Here is an 18,117-nt window from a genome sequence, read left to right as displayed (position 1 = left end):
TTAAATTGAAGACTGAATTATGCAGTTCATTCTCCTCCAGTTACCTTGTTTCACCTGAATATTGCACTATGAGCTTGACTATTAAATCTTGATGTGTTTTGGTATAATGGCTAGGAATTTATGGCTAGGAATTTAAACTTATTTGCATAAGCACAAACATAAACCCTTCCATGAACCAATGCAATTGCACAAAGTAATAGTAAGTAATTGTGTTTTAATTATATTATAAAATAGTCCTTGATATATATTTGGTAACTTGGTGCAGACTTATAAATACAGTTGAAAAAAGGTTTATCACAAAAAAAAATAAGCATTTATGTTGAGTGTCTGTCTAGTCCACCACCCATCACTGTAACTTGCCCTTATAATTTCATAATCTTTGAAACTGGTTTGGCTGATTGGAAGCAAACAAACTAATGGGAACTCTAGGCCATGGTTTATAATTGTTTTGGGAATGATCAAATCGCATTAAATCTCATTTTCTATCAGTAAGTTGGGCTCTAAAGAAGTGTAAAAAGGATAATATTTCTCATGATCGATGCATGTGTTCTAGATAACTTGACAAATGTTGCTTTCCTGATGTTTTTGATTTAATTTACTAAAGAAACAACCAGATAGTAAGAAGCAAATCTTATGTGGCAGTGCTGATTGGGATGTAGAGGGAAAAGAGGGTTGCCTGAGAGATTCAACATGCAACATATACTTTTTGGTAGGTAAATGGCAGGAAACAGACTTACTGGAGATAAAAATGAATTGCATTAGGTTTTTAATTTGTCAAATTTTATGCTGAAATTCAACATGCAAATCAATTTGCAGAGATAAAGTGTCATTCGTGATTATTTACTCCACATGTACTCTTTTAAATCAATAAATATTTTAGTTAAAACAAAAGTATTTAATAAAAGATATTATCGGTAGAACTTGGTGTCTGCATAGCTGAAAGTTGGTTTATTGGCTTTACGGTTTAATTGGTCTGGCCTAACCATGTGGTGTTATCAGTCTGAAAGTCAGTGAGACCTGTATTCTTTCAGCTATGCAGACACCAAGTTCTACCGGTAATATCTTTTATTAAATACTTTTGTTTTAACTAAAATATTTATTGATTTAAAAGAGTACATGTGGAGTAAATAATCACGAATGACACTTTATCTGTGCAAATTGATTTGCATGTTGAATTTCAGCATAAAATGTGACAAATTTAAAAACCTAATGCAATTCATTTTTATCTCCAGTAAGTCTGTTTCCTGCCAGTTACCTACCAAAAATTATATGTTGCATGTTGAATCTCTCAGGCAACCCTCTTCTCCCTCTACATCCCAAAACATAGCTTTGAAATTGCTTTCGTGACATCTAATGCAAGTGTTTTGAAAACCCACTTTTTTTTTTCCAGTTAAACTACAATTGCAGGCAGAGGCTATTGGAGTGATATCAATCAAGGGAATCTGTGCTAACCGTTATCTTGCTATGAATGAAGATGGCAAGTTGTATGGATCGGTAAGTGGACTTTTTTTTAAAAAAAAAAAATCTTATTTACCACTTTGACGGTTTGTGGGTGTTTTCTTTTGGACCATTTTATGTGGTTGCAGATTGAATGTGCTGGTGTGTGTGTCAATACCATTCTGACTTGTACGACTTGAGGGCAGGTGACTGAAACTGATGAAATGCAGTCAGAGTCCTCCTAAGTGTGTTTCTATTTGTTTTTAAAAAAAGTTCATAAACAAGAATTCATTTTAGCAAAAATAAAAACATGGGTATTGTTTGCCAGAGTGTTGCTTTACACTAAATAGTTCTAATTCATATGTAAATGATGTGAAATAGGCCTTTTAGTCTTAAGGCAATCTCAGTGAATGAAGTCAAAAATTGGTCTTTGTTTAGCTGCTGTATCAGAAGAACTATAATAATTAATACATTTGAAATATTTTGTTATGGATTTATTTTGAGAATTATAAATCCCCAAAAAATGTCCTAATCTTCTTTTATGTAGAGTTATTTTAGTGGGAAGTATTGATCAACTCGTTGATGATGTCAACATGCCTGATGAAATTTCCAGGAATGTGCGGTTTGTTATAAATATAAGTTCATGTGCAAAAGTGAATGTTTTAAATAGTTGGCAAACATAATAGTTTTCATTTACTTCTCGATGAGTACTGGCAGTTTGATTTTTGTCTTTAATTAAATAGAACAGAAAGTTAAATCTGTTCCAGTATGCTTACACTGGGAAATAATTTATTTATAGAGCAGACTGCGGACATCTTGTAGTTGTAAAAGTTCCCTGTTGTAAAAGTTCCCTGTTATCTTATAAGTTCAGTGGTTCTGATTTCTTTTGCAACAGCATTTGTCAGTTTTGGCTGTGGTAACACACTCTGCTGAGTTAGATGGCCGTGATATCAAGCCTCACTCCAGATCTCAGCATATAATCTAGGATGACATCTTAGTGCAGTACTGAGGAAGTGCTGCATTGTCTAAGGTGACATCTTTTGGACCAAATTAAGGCTGAATTTGACCACCTTGGATGGATGTAAATGATCGCAGGAAACTATTTGAAGAATAACAGAGTTCTTGCAGTGTCCTGGCCAATATTTATTCGTCAACCAACATGGCTTAAAACAAAACAGATTATCTGGTAATTATCCCAATGTTTGTGTGAACTTGTTGTATATAAGTGGGTTACGGAGTTTCCCAATGATATAGCAGTTCGTAAGTACTTAATTGGCTGTAAAGCATTTGAGAGGTCTTGAGGCCATGAAAGACACTGAATGCAAGTTGATTCGTTCTTTAAGCCTTGGCCATTTTGTACAACAAATTACTTGATGAAATGCTGGACCAATAGACACCTATCCCTTATATGCTGCATGTTTCTTTTAAGATTTTTTTCAGAAATTTATCCTGAAACCCATCCTCATTTTGATTACTTGGGTGTTAGCACGAACACTTGCAAGACATGTAAAACAAGCAATGCTACTTCCTATCATGCTCAGTACGAACATAAGGATATTGGGTATTATGAACTGTAAGATCATACTTAGTGAAAGTGGACACAATCTGTTAAGATGCTTGCAACTTAACATGTGACTGTTGCCATTTAAACTGTGGACATTATTCAAATCTGTGGTCAATATTTAGTTAAATGTGAATCTGAATAAGGGCATTTCGTAGCCACCTGCAAAGTTTGAATATCTCATGGTTTAAGGATGAACCAGCAGTTGATGAATATGGGATCTCTAGACTGTTAGTTTCTGAATGCTTTGGGGCATAGATAAGAGTGAATGACCGTTGTTAACTGCTATTTTGTTGTGGTCGTCTGGACCCCAGAAGTGTTAACCCTGTAGTCGTGTGACAGAAACTAACTTTCAGGGACTGCTGTTTAAATATCCTGAACAAGGCAAATGCAGCAGAGAAACACTTGAAACATCCAAAACTGCTGAATATCATAGCTGAAAGTCTTACAATGTAGCCAAATTACTGTACTTGTTCCAGCTTTCAAGTCTACCTGATAACCAATTTCTTGGCTATTCGTCTGCAAGAGACTTCATGAAAACCCTTTGTTTTTAAAAGATCTCCACTCCAACTAAAGGATCAACTCAACTAAGAAGGCATTGGGCCTGCATTGACAGAGACCGAGTTATAAATTACATTTTTATAATCACGGCTTTAATTCCATCTGTATTCTTTGCGTGTGTGATAGTTTGAGTGATTGAAATATTGCGTTTCAAACATCTGTGGCAATTGAGAGATAATAAATAATCATCTTTATTTTTAAAACCACCAAAAAGCCTGCTTCTGGAATTTATTTTAAATTAGGAAAAATCACTTGAGTGTAAGGAAGTACACACTTTACATACAAACATCCTGATTATGGACTGGAAGAAACTGCACACATTCTGTCCTTAACATTCCCCTTTGCCAAGACAAATGTGCTTTTGCCCCAACAGAACATCATCTAATGCAATATTTTCCATTTCCTATGGCAGCCATTTCTGTATCTTTTGAAATGAGTAGGCCAATATTAAGAGCAATTTTGTGTTGTAAGCCATGCCTACTGAGACTGCGCAAACTCTTTTCACATAGGACCTTTATGACCAACTGAGAAATCAGTCTTGGGTCATTATCCTGATTTATATTTGAGCTCATGCCCCAGAGGTGGAAAACAAATGCGAATTTTTGTGCCATCCAGTGCCTTAATTTGCATATTGCAAATTAACATGTCCTGACTTTTGCTGATTTTAATGCCTACTCTTTCCTTGGTAAACAATAATCTGTTCCCATGCTCCTCAGTATGGTATTATAAAGCTATTTCACCCATTTATACCCTGTTATCAGATATTTTTTGCTGTGCCCAAAATAAAGTTCCAGTTCCAGAAGCAAGAACATGTTTCCTATGAGCTGAAATATATGTCTGGTTTGTATCAGCTGGAGAGGCTTTTTAATAATTCTAATTTACTATTGATATGTGCATTGAAAGTGGTAACTGTAGACCCTGCCATTGATAGATGTGTAACAATCTGATAGATTCTATATCTGAAGACTTCAACTGTGAATTTGGTTTAAGAAGTAAACTAGCAGAAACAAAAATAACAACAACAGATTAATTTAATGGCAAACAGCAATATATTTAATCATATTGAAGTTTTGTCTGTTACCTGTGATATTGCACCTTTAAATAAATCTTTGAATCAACATGCGATGCCAAGTTTTACCTGAGATTAGGGTCCGATATTAAACTCTGATTCCCAGTACAGGAAGAAGGGGGCTCCAGTACTTCTTTCAGTTGAGCTCCAAGCATGAACCTGTCAAAATCAACATCTGAAATCCCTGCTACAATAAACCATGGAGGTTCAGACTCTCAAGAATTGCCTGTCTCTTTGCAGCCAGGTAATTGAGTTTTTGAACAATTAAATCTTCTGGGATTGTAAACATGAATGAAAATGTTAGCCCTTGATTCCTTAGCTATTTAACTGAAAGCTTAAACACCCTGGTTTATTTATTTATAGACATCTTTGTCTCCAACATTCTTGTAGAAAGAACAAGGTGAGAAAGTGTCTCCCTCCCAATAGCTTGTCGGTTGTTATGTACCTTTCCCTCAAATGCAATTCAACATTAGAGAACAGGAACTTGAATTTAAACATTGGAATGGATTTTTGCAGTCAGTGGTGAAGGAACACAACTTGTCATACAATACACTTACAGCAGCCCACAAACTTTTGACAAGCATTTGAGTGGCAACTTGCACCGTTCAGAGAGAATTTTTGGCATGGCATCCTCTGCAGGGAACCTGTGAAGTGTGTGAGGATAAGAAATAGTGAGGCTGATGAACCAATTAGATTGAAGAATCACCGTTGAGACACACTATCTAAACCAAGAAGAATAAATTGGATTTAATTCAATATAGTATTGTTCACAGAGTGATGAAAAGATTGAGAAAGAATATAAGATTAATGGAGAGAGGGAGATAAGAAAGGGACAGAAAAACATTTCTGTGTATCTCCACTATTTAAATTCTGAAGAATGAGACTTTACACTTGTAAAATTAAATTTTCAGGGCTAGAGATGCTGTATGTAAGTAACTATCACTTATATCATTAAAAATGCACTTGCTTCTGAATGCACCAGTCCTAATTTTTTCCAGCATGTTTAGTTACAGGGTGGTAGAGGGGAGATTGGAGGCCCAAGTCTGAGGTGGGGGAGAGAGTTAAAGGGGCAATCAGAGGTTGATTCCCAAGATGAGTGGTGGGAAGAAGTTTAGCTTGGTGGCTGATGTGATGCATCCCTGCTTCTCCTGGCACAAAGGCAGTGCTGGGAAGACACTGAACCTTTCCAAGTAGAAGTCCTCCCTCCCTTTAGCTATTGGGAAAACCAACTGGTCAGCGTTAAACCTAAATTGAAGAAAGAAATTGGAGGCATGCAGCCTCATTCAAATATTTAAATAAAGGACCTTCCTCATGGAAGGTCATTGATCCCCCATTCACCACTTTCCTCTGTTAAAACTATAAGTGGGCAAGTTCAGGTTTCAGATTTTAACATTTTTAGATCCCAATTTTGCAGGGGGGTGGAGGGGTAACATTTCCCCAAGTGCCTCTATTTATCAAACAAGGAATATCACATACTTTTTACTTAACAGCCTTATTAACCTGTCCTGCCATCTGTGTATGTTAATCTCCAGTACTCTCAGCTCCAGCACTCCCTTGGAAATTGTACCATTCATGTTGCCTCTCATTTTTCCTTTCAAAATACCTCACTTCACACTTAGCATTAAATTTCATCTGCCACATATCCTGCCCATTTCACCAGGTTGTTGTAACATCCAAAAATGTGGCATTCCTTTTGAGGATCAAATGAAACTCTGAAAATAATTATATTCCTGCAAAGTCAACAGCCAGATGATTAAGAAGCTGCCTATTTGTTATTTTTTGGTTTGCTAACAAGACTTTTTATGTAAAATCTACAAGTATAAATGGTCAATTGTGCTGATCGTTTGGAAACAATTAAAGTAATGTTTATTGCCATGTTGCTGGGTGTCTGGGTGGTGCTCCCACAGATTTTTATTTGAATTGTGTCTGTGTTATCATGAGTAACACATCCTTCAGAGGCATCAAATGTGCAGCTGGGTGATAGCCTATTCCAAACAAATGAGCTCACTTTTCTTTAAAAGCTGTATTATTGGCCTTCAGAAGAAGGCAGAAAAAGGGAAAAAGTTTTGGAGTTGCCTAGTGTTAAAGGTAATGCTGCTTTGATGCACCCAGCTAATTTTTTTTTTGGTCCCTACCAAAGTCACTTGTGAATGAGGGAAGAGTGAGAATTTTGGGGAATGTGTGTACTTTCTGGGTCTTGATGCCTAGTAATGTTATGCTTATTAAAGTTGAGACTGCAGTAGGAAAGTTAAATCATTGTACAAGATGAATAATGGAAAATGGATGGGAAGTGGGAGAAAGAGACAGTGACAGCTGAAATTGAAAATTAAGAGAGAAGCATTAGTGATAGGATTAAGTAGATAAAGGTAAACTAGATAATAAATGTAAAGGAATTTATGTTAAATATAAAGGTGGACTGGATGGTTAGTTGAGTTAACACATTGCTGTCATCTCTTGGAACTGGGTTTGTTGGGACACCTGTGGCTCAGCACTCTTGCCTCTGAGGTAGAAGGTTCTTGGTTCAAGTTCCACTCTAGGGCTTGAGTACAAAAATCACTCCAGTGCAGTACTGAGGGAGCACTGCACTGTTGGAGATGACATCTTTTAGATGAGACATTAAACTGAGGCACCATCTACCACTCGGGTAGATGCAAAAGATCCTGTGGGACTATTTTGAAGAAGAGCAGGGGGCTATCCCTGGTGTCCTGGCCGATATTTATCCCTTGAGCAACATTATAAAAACTGTTTATCTGGTCATGATCACACTGTGGGAGTTTGGTGTGCGTATATTGGCTGCCGTGTTTCCTACATTGCAACAGTGACCTCACGTCAAAAATATTTCATTAGCTGTAAAGTGCTTAAAAGCATCTGGTGGTCATGAAAAGGTTCCAAATTAATGCAAGTCTCTTTTTTTTAAAATTTTGAGTTAAAACGGAGTCTGTTCTCCCTTGCTAACTGTAAAAGTTCTTAAAATAATGTTAGGAGCCTCAATGCCAGTCATTGAGTAGGAGTTCAAAGCACAAACTAAGGAAATTCTGTAGGTAACTGACAATTTTAGTTATGGTATGCCCTGACGGCTCAGTGGCTAAATGCACCACTTGCGTTACTGAGCCATATAACCAGGAAGGTACTCGAGATTGATTTATTCTGAAATAGTTGATCTGAGCTGGGGAGGTTATCAGGGGACTAAAGTGTCCTGGGCTAGGGTAAAAAATGGCAATATTTCTAATCTATTCGCTAAGCTACTGAGTTCTGTTGTAAGTTGGTATGCACAAGCAACTACTGAAGGGTTGCTTTGACTTTTATCTATTTATCCAGTCTATTTATTGAATTTAGTGGATTTTTCTATTCAGCTTGACCTGAGAGCGCATTTGATGCTGACTATAAGAGGTGTGATCTATTCCATTGCTACTTTTACTGACATCACTTGTTTTAATGAAGACAATATTTTCCAAAAATGAAATGCAATTCAAAAAACGAGGGACGAAGAAATGAAAAATTGAAGGAACATGGGGAAATAACATTTTTATAGCACAGTTTGTTCGAGGGGTAAGGTTGCCTGTGAAGAAAGGGCTTTATCTAACTGTGGTAGTATTCAAAGTTGTGTATGGCTTTCTGCCACTTTTGTTATTGAGGTATTTTAGGTCAGATTGAGCAGTTTAATACTAATCCATCAATGTTTATTTTTCATACTGTAAGCAGAAATGTGCCTAAACGCGATGGTAACAAAACGCCTTCCTTTTTTTTTTGAATGTCTAATATGAGAGTATTTGAAGGGTCACTTAAAATTTTATATTTTTGGTATGTTAATATCATTTACAATGAAAGATGGACTCGTTGCATTTAAAATAACATCCTTTATAAATTTACAAAATGATGAGATGACTATTAGTTTTGTGAGTATAAAAATATGGGATACATCAGACCAATGTGCACATTTTTTGTAATGTTACACTGCAGTTACCTTTGTATTAATTCCCTTAATCATTAATCCAAACAACAAATGAGCTTTTTGTTTCCAAGGAAGTTTTTTGTTTGGCAATTGAATTTCACCTTTTGATGAACTAATGTTTTTACTCCTCCCTCCCCCCCTACCCCACATCCCCTTACATTATTTTCCCTTTTGTCTTCAGTTGCCCAGAATTACAACCAGGAACTGCTAGCTACTGTGAATTTAACAGCAGGGACATATCATTTTTCTTCCATTTCCTGCCTGACAGTCAATTAAATTGACAGAGTTGCCTGCTGCTCAACAAGAAAATCAATGATAAGTAACTTGGGGACTGTCTTTGGCAATTGTGAGTGTGGGGCTGTCTGTAGATAGGTGGAGATGAGGGAGAATGTTGGATTGGATCCTGGGATAGATTACAGGTTGAAGCATCAGGGTGGTGGGGCTGGGAGGGGAATGGGGAGGAGGCAGGATGTTTGCTGCAGGACTTAGAGGTGCTGCAATCGTCAAAAAGGAGACCAAAAGCTTTCTTGAGGGACTGAGGGCAGCACTCCTTCTCATGGCCCACAAGAAGTGCTATGAAAAGCAGCTGTCTCCTGTAGTAGGCAACTCCAGGGAGTCATTTTGCTGTCAGGTTTTCTAAGTCTTGGGAAATCTGGTTGGCAGCAGTTAACTTTAAATTTTGTCCCTAGTTGCATTATGGGAGCCTGATTTAATGAAGTGCCTCCTCTCTCTAAGATCCAAGTTCAAAAAAAAGTAGAGGCGGATAAATCCATTAGCTACAGGACATGCAGCATAACATTTGTGGCAGGGAACCTTTTAGCCCAGACAGAAATTATCACTTAGGTAGGTAAATAACAGCTAGCATAGATTTGTTACAGGCAAATCCTATTTTACTAACTTGTTTGAGTTCTTTGAAGTAACGGAGAGCGCTGATGAGGGTAGTACAGTCTTTGGGTACCTGCACTTCCAAAAGACAAAGTATCACATAATAGAACTGTCAGCAGAATTGAAACCCAAAGCGTTAAAGGGATAGTGGCAACCTGGATGCAAAATTGACTAAAGGACAGAAAGCAGTGTGTTGGTGAAATGTTTTTCCTGACTGGAGAGAAGTGTATACAGTGGTGACCCCCAGAGGCTGGTTTCAGGACCACTGCACAATTTTTCTATATTAATGATCTGAATTTGAGTATTAAGAAAAAGAGCATGATTTCAAAGTTTGCAGATGAGAGAGAACTTTTTTTAACTAGTGAGGAGGATAGTAACAAACTTCTGAAAGACATGGACAAACTGGTGAAATGGGCAGACAGATAAAATTAATTTTAATGCAAAGAAGTATGAATTGATGCATTTTGGAACAAAGAATGAGGAGAGGCTGTATAAGTTAAATGGTAAAGTTTAAAAGTGTGCACAGGGACAGTGAGACTAGGGGGTTTAAGTATATAAATCCTTGAAGGTCGCCAAGCCAAGTGATAAGGCTGAAAAAAAAACAAAGGGAAACTTTGGCTTTATAAATAGAGGCATAGAATACAAAGTAATGAAATTATGGTAAACCTTTTCATCACTGGTTAGCCTCAGCTTGGAGTACAGTGTCCAATACTGAGCACTACATTTTCGGGAGGAGGTCGTGGAGAGGGTGCAGAGGATAGGGTGATAGTTGAACGAGACTTGTTGAGTTAGGATAGAGGCATCCAAGTTTTGGATGAGCTCAAGTATATATCAGGTGGCAGATGGGAAGCTGTCCAGGAGAGCATTGGATTGGTCAAGTCTATAGGTAACAAAGGCATAGGGAGGTGGTGGAATAGTGGTATTGTCTCTAGACTAGTAATCCAGAGAACCATTGTAATGCTCTGGGTATCTGGATTTGAATCTTAGCACGATGGGATGTTGGAATTTGAATTTAATCAATAGGACAAAAAATCTGGTATTATAAGTCTGATGATGACCATGAAACCATTATTAATTGTTGTAAAAGCTCACCTGTTCACTAATGCCCTATTGGAAAGGAAATCTGTTGTCCTTATCTGGTCTGGCCTACATATGACTCCAGACCCATAGCAATCTGGTTGACTGTTAAATGGTCTAGCAAGCCACTCAGTTGTATCAAAACTCTAAAAAGTCAACAAGGAATGACCACCTGGCATTGATCTAGGCACTGGAAACAACAACAGCAAACTAGCTCTGGAAACCCTACAAAGTCTTCCTTAGTAATGTCTGGGGGGAGCATGTGCCAAAATTTGGAGAGCAGTCTCATACTCATGGAATCATACCTTACAGATAATGTCTCAGACACCACCATCACCCTCCCTGGGTATGTCCTGTCCCAGCAGCAGGACAGACCCAGCAGAGATGGCGGCACAATGGTATACAGTTGCGAGGGAGTTGCCCTGGGAGTCCTCAACATTGACTCCAGACAACATGAAGCCTCATGGCATCCAGTCAAACATGGGCAAGGAAACCTCCTGCTGATTATCATGTATCTCCACCCCCCCACCATCCCCCTCAGCTGATGAATCAGTGCTCCTCCATTTTGAACACCACTTGGAAGAAGCACTGAGGGTGACTAGGGCACTAGGGTGGGGGACTTCACTGTCTATCATTAAGAGTGACTCAGTAGCACGACTACAGACTGAGCTGGTCGAGTCATAAAGGACATAGCTGCTAGACTGGGTCTGTGGCAAGTGTTGAGGGAACCAACAAGAGGTAAAAATACTTGACCTCATCCTCACCAACCTGCCTGCCACAGATGTATCTGCCCATGATGGTATCGGCAGGAATGACCACTGCACAATCCTTGTGGAGACAAAGTCCTGTCTTCACATTGAGGATACCCTCCATTGTGTTGTGTGGCACCAACACCATGCTAAATGGGATAGATTGCGAGCTCAAGACTGGGTAACCATGAGGCACTATGGGTTATCAGTAGCAGCAGAATTGTACTCTACCACAATCTGTAACCTCATGGCCAGGCATATCCCCCACTCTACCATTACCACCAAGCCAGGGGATCAACCCTGGTTCAATGAAGAGTGCAGGAGGGCATGCCAGGAGCAGCACCAGGCATACCTAAAAATGTGTCAACCTGGTGAAGCTACAATACAGGACGACTTGCGTGCAAAACAACATAAGCAGTAAGCGATTCCACAACCAACGGATCAGATCTAAGCTCTGCAAGCCTGCCACATCCAGCTGTGAATGGTGGTGGACAATTAAACAACTCACTGGAAGAGGAGGCTCCACAAATACCTCCATCCTCAATGATGGGGGAGCTAATCAAATCAGTGTAAAAGATGAGGCTAAAGTGTTTGCAGCAAACTTCCGCCAGAAGTGCTGAGTGGATGATTCATCTCGGCCTCCTCCAGAGGTCCTCAGCATCGCAGGTGCCAGTCTTCAGCCGATTCGATTCACTCCACGTGATATCAAGAAACGGCTGAAGGCACCGGATACTGCAAAGGCTATGGGCCCTGACAATATTCTGGTAATAGTGCTGAAGACTTGTACCCCAGAACTTGCCGCATCCCTAGCCAAGCTGTTCCAGTACAGCTACAACACTGACATCTAACCGGCAATGTGGAAAATTGTCTAGGTATGTCCTGTACATACAAAGCAGGATAAATCCAACCTGGCTATTTACCGCCCCATCAGTCTACTCTCGATCATCAGTAAAGTGATGGAAAGGGTCACCAATAGTGAAAGTGATGCTTGCTTAGCAATAACCTCCTCGTTGATGCTTAGTTTGGGTTCCATCAGGGTCACTCAGCTCTTGACCTCCATTTTAGCCTTAGCTCAAACATGGACAAATGAGCTGAATTCCAGAGGTTGAGGTGAGTGTGACTGCCCTTAACATCAAGGCAGCATTTGATGAGTGTGGCATCAAGAAGCCCTAGAAAAATTGGAATTAATGGGAACTCTCTGCTGGTTGGAGCCATACCTAGCACAAAGGAAGATGGTTGTAGTTGTTGGAGGTCAATCATCTCAGCTCCAGGACATCACTGCAGGATTTCCACAGGGTAGTGTCCTAGGCCCAACCATCTTCAATTGCTTCATCAATGCCTTTCTTTCCATCATAAGGTCAAGTGGGGATGTTCACTGCTGATTGCACAATGTTCAGTGCCATTTGCGACTCCTCAGATACTGAAGTAGTCCATGTCCAAATGCAGCAAGACCTGGATAATATCCAGGCTTGGACTGACAAGTGGTAAGTAACATTTGTGCCACTCAAGTGTCAGACAATGACCATCTCCAGCAGGAGAGAATCTAACCATCTCCCCTTGGACATTCAATGGCATTACCATTGCTGAATCCTCCACTATCAACATCCTGGGGTTACTATTGACCAGAAACTGAACTGGACTAGTCATATAAATAATGTGGCCACAAGAGCAGGTCAGAAGCTAGGAATCCTGCAGTGAGTAACTCACCCCCTGACTCCCCAAAGCTTGTTCACCATCTACAAGGCACGAGTCATGAGTGTGATGGAATACTCTCCACTTGCCTGGATGACACCAGTTCCAACAACACTCAAAAAGCTTGACACCATCCAGGACAAAGCACCCGCTTGATTGGCACCCCATCCACAAACATTCACTCCCTCTACCACTGACAGCAGCAGTGTGTACCATCTACAAGATGCAATGCAGGAACCCACCAAGGCTCCTTAGAAAGCACCTTCCAACCCATGATCACTACCATCTAGAAGGACAAGGGCACTAGTCACATGGGAATGCCACCACCTGGAAGTTCCCCTCCAAGCCACTCACCATCCTGACTTGGAAATATATTGCCGTTCCTTCACTGTCGCTGGGTCAAAATCCTGGAACTCCCTCCCTAACAGCACTGCGGGTATAGCTACACCAGATGGACTGCAGTGGTTCAAGAAGGTGGCTCACCACCACCTTCCCAAGAGCAATAAGGGATGGGCAATAAATGCTGGCCTAGCCAGCAATGCCCACACCCAGTGAATAAAAAAAAAAATGTGATCAGCAGATGAGCTGAGACTAGAGTGGCGTTGGGCAATATTACAGAGGTGGAAGTAAGCAGTCTTGGTGATGGAATGGATATGTGACTAGAATCTCATCTGGCAATCAGTTACCCACACAAATAATCAGGTTTAGCCTTAGTGGCTAGGGAGAGCGATGAAGTCATTGATTAGGGGACAGAGGCTGTGGTAGGGACAAGATAATGGCTTGTCTTTTGCTATTTGGTTGGAGAAGACTTCTCATCGATTAATGGGCATCGAAACAACAATGTGACAATTCGGAGGCAGAGGAGTTGAGAGAGTAGTGAAACCAATTAATTGGGCGATTCTCTCAGAGCTGATGCAGATATGATTGGCGAAATAGCCTCCTTTTGTGCTGTATTATTCTATGAACTAGTGGAAGGACATAGGTTGTACTAGATAATTTGTCCTGGCACTTGCAGAACAGGTATATCTTGGTATTTTAATATACCCTATCCACCTGTTATATAATTCTAAAACTGAAGGTAAATATGACCTGTTCTGAAAAATGTTTAAAGGTGGCCTATTTGGCAAACAAGGTTGGACATGATCCAGCTTGTGCAATCTACAAATGATATCTGCCAAAACCTTTATAACCTTAAATATGCTTAGATCCCAATTTGAAGTTAAGCAAGTATTTAACCTAAACTCCTGAGTTCCTGCAGTGCATTTTGTAGATGCTACACTGCTGCCGTCGGTGGTGGGGGGGAGTGAATGTTTGTGGATGGGGTGCCAATCAAGCAGGCTGCTTTGTCCTGGATGGTGTCAAGCTTTTTGAGTGTTGTTGGATCTGCTGTCATCCAGGCAAATGGAATATTCCATCGCATTCCTGACTTGTGCCTTGTAGATGGTGGACAGGCTTTGGGGAGTCAGGGGATGAGTTACTATGTCCTTTTTCTCCATTAGGTAAGAACTTACACATGCATGCAGACTTGTGTTAAATCTCTGTCTGCATAGCTTGAAGATCTTGTGTGCTCATTGCTTAACCTGTGTTCAGGATCTTTCCTAAATCTCCACAAACAGGCTTTTTAAAATATTGTCTTTTGTCTTTATTTTCTGTTTTTATTTAACTTTGGGGTCGCTTTGAGTTGGTTTAAACAAAACCTTGAGATAGGCAAGTAACACGTCTCCAGGATACTTCTCCAAGCACTGATCTTTCAGTTGGATGGTTAGGAAAGTCAGTGACCAGTGAACAAAGCAAATATAGCCTTTGGATGGTTTTTGGCTTCATTTCCCAGGCTTGTATCATCATTCACAATTAATTGAGGTAAACAAAACTTGAATATGCCTAATTTTCTTCATGATTTAAGCATTACTGTTAACAGTCATTGATTCACTGTTCTACATATGAACAACGGGATAGGGAAAGACCAGCTGGTCCATCAAGTCCGCTGTGTGCATATGTGCTCTCACTCTTTCACACTCGCTGGAGCATCATTGCATAGTATTACAGCATAGAAACAGGCAATTTGGCCCAACAAGTCTGTGCCACTGTTAATGCTCCACATGTGTCCGTCCCATCTTACATTGCCTCAGACGGCATCTCTGCCGTTTGGTTCAACTACTTCCACGTGGTAGCATGTTCCACATTTTGACTACTCCTATGATCCTTATTGGATTCATTAGTGGTTGTTTTATAATTATAGTGCCTAAATTTGGTGCTTAAAAGTGGAAACATCTTATCTACATCCGCACTTTGTAATTTTAAAGACCTTCTGTCAGGCCGCCTCTCGGTCTACTGTTCTCTAGAGCAAAGAGCTACTGTTCTCCAGAGCAAAGAGCTCGGTGTGTTTAGTTTTTCCTTATAGTTCTATGCCCTCGGTTCTATTATCATCCTTGTAATCTTTTTTGCACTTTCTCCACTGCCTTGATAACCTTTTTGCATTACGGAAACCAGAATGAAGTACAACATTCTTACATGTAGTCTAACCATGATTCTGTATAAATTTAACATTTCTGTGCCTTTGAATTTTGAATGATGGTCACCCATGTCCTACCCACTACCCCTCTCAAATGCAGCCATGTAATTTTCTGCGAGAGAGAAAATAAAAACAAGGCCAATAAGGGGAAAAAAAATACTACAGAATATTTCTCTCTGGCCCCCTCAGGCAATCAAAACCTGCCCAGGAGTTCAAGTAGACCATGTGTCTGCTAATTCACTTATCTTCTGTATGATGTGATCTGGGTTGCAGTCAAAAGCCAGTCCATCTTCCCCTTGAAGGAATGCAAGGAGTCAGCACTCACCACACCAGCCAGCAACATATTCCATAGTCTCACTATCTTCTGGGAAAAGAAGAACTGCCTAACAACCTGTGTTCCTGTTTTTGTACAGTTTAAATGCATATCCCTTGGTCCTTCTCGATGTTTCCAATTGGAATAGTCCTATCAATAAGCATGTAAGCCCTTTCATTATTTTATAAACCCCTGTTGGTTCACTTAAGAATACATAGATTCAGCTCTTTAAGCCTAATTTAGTAGCTAAGGTTCTTAAAATGAGGAATCATTCTCATGGCTCTGCTCTTGAACCTTTTCCAAGGCTATTTTATCCCCTCACCCTGTGAGAGGACCAGAACTGAGCACAATATTCCAAATATAGCCAATGGTCTGTATAATGACAGAATGGTTCTGTTAATGCAACCTAATACCCTATTAGGTTTAGCTACAGCTTTCCCTGCATTGGTTATGAACCTATCTCTCGACCACTTTCAGTACTTCTGTAAATGATAATCGTATTTTGCGATGGTTCTACCAACATGCATAATGCTATATTTTTTCCACATTCTCCAAACCTTTGGATGAAATTATGGTCTATAAATTGGATCATGCCTGATGAGGTCAGTGGCAGGACCAGCAGTTTGCCGGTTGTGGGGGTGGGCAGCAAGACTTGCATTTCAGGCAGGATCCTAACTTCCGATCCTCCTCTGCTAGGCTCAAGGTGGTGGTGGTGGTGATGACTTTAAGACTTGTGTGATCATCTCTGCAGCAACTAGATTCTAAACCTGACACAAAGCATGCGCCGCCCATCTTACTTCGTAAACTGTTCTTGCTTCAGATTTGAAGCACGGCATTCCAGTTTATGTTTTAAATGCACAGCGCAACATACAAGTGAAATATTCATCATAGTTATTAGTTTTCTTCTTTTACTCAAGGTCATTTCTTTCTTACAGAAATAACCTTGAGCAAAAAAACATCTGTTGGGCTGCAGCATTTGAAAATGTATATTCTGGCTTCAGTAGTAAATGCTTTGTTTTTTCTGTCAGTAAACCTATAGGTAATTCAGTTAATTAAATCTAGCCACGCTAGAGTTTTGGGACAGCTTTTCCAGCTGACAGCTGTTGAAATAAGGGTTCCAGTATTCTTTCCCCCCGCCCACCCCAGGCCTAGATGCTAATCTTCATGCAGGAATGCAACTGAAGAAGTTGATACTCTTTCGAGTTATCAACAGTCACAGATTGCAACTCTTTCGAGTACAATCACAGTTCTTTGTTTCCGGGAGTGGGACATGAACCCACAACCCTCTGATTCAAAGGCGAGGGTGCTATGAACTGAGCCACAGCTGACACCTCCACTGAAGAAGTTGATGTTGGCTGGAGACTTTAACTAATGAAACATTGATCAGCTGCATGCCAGTGCCAGGATCAACATCCAAGCCTGATAGGAATTACAAATTCCCACTTGGGATATTGATACCTAATCTAATTAGAAGTGGATCCATTAATTAGGTGCATAATTCATTTTTGGATGGGATATGAACTACATCTCTGTTCGCTTCATTTGTATTTTCATTTATACTTGCATTTTATTTTTTGCCAATTTTCACTCCCTTGTACTGAAAGTATTTTTGTCTTGTTGGTATACGTTCTGTCAGTACTGGTTAACTTTCAAAACTTCACCTCGTGCTCGGGGCTTGATGGATGGCCATCTGAAGCATGATATTTGTCTATTTTCCCCTTCTCCTTCCTAATCAATGAACATTGAGGTTAATTCTAGCATTTCTGTTCCAGTCCCAAAAAGTGAACCCAGCGAGAACTGAAAACTGAACCTTCCTGATTCAAATGATTTCTGGTATTCACTGGATCAATGCCTTAGAATGTTGGGAAAATCCCAAAAGGCTGTTTCATTTATAGAGATTGTTCTCAGAGTCAATTTCACATTTCATCCTGTCGCCTTCCAACCAGTGTATTAGTTTCCATTTTCTGATGGTGAAAATGTCTAGGTGACACAGCCTATTCCAAACCAGAAATACATATAACTTAGATCAACTGACCTTTTTATTCTTTAATGGGATGTGAGCATCGCTGGTAAGGCCAGCATTGCATTGTCCATCCCCAGTTGCCCTTGAGAAGGTGGTGATGAGCTGACTTCTTGAATTGCTGCAGTTCATCTGGTGTAGGTACACCCACAGTTCTACTGGAAGGTCGCCATCATTCTGATAATGGTTAAAGGTTCGGTTAGTCATCATTGACCTTTTCCCTCCATCTTTCTATATTCCAATAAGAAAGAATTGAACAATCTGAATTTAGCCCTTAATAAAGCCCTAT

The 18,117-nt window shown here is 39.9% G+C and overlaps 1 protein-coding gene across 1 annotated transcript in view; it reads left to right on the top strand.

Moving 5' to 3' along the window:
* Nucleotides 1-18,117, top strand: part of fgf2 (fibroblast growth factor 2) — a 109,168-nt gene that overhangs the window by 56,326 nt on the left and 34,725 nt on the right. The window contains exon 2 of the mRNA XM_078539901.1: nt 1,391-1,494. Coding sequence (XP_078396027.1) covers nt 1,391-1,494 — 104 coding nt within the window. The remainder of the gene's footprint in view (nt 1-1,390; nt 1,495-18,117) is intronic.

Source organism: Cetorhinus maximus, chromosome 1, assembly GCF_964194155.1.
Source record: "Cetorhinus maximus chromosome 1, sCetMax3.hap1.1, whole genome shotgun sequence".
NCBI lineage: Eukaryota > Metazoa > Chordata > Chondrichthyes > Lamniformes > Cetorhinidae > Cetorhinus > Cetorhinus maximus.
Note: the sequence above shows the minus strand (reverse complement) of the source record. Positions and strands in the feature narration are given on the sequence as shown.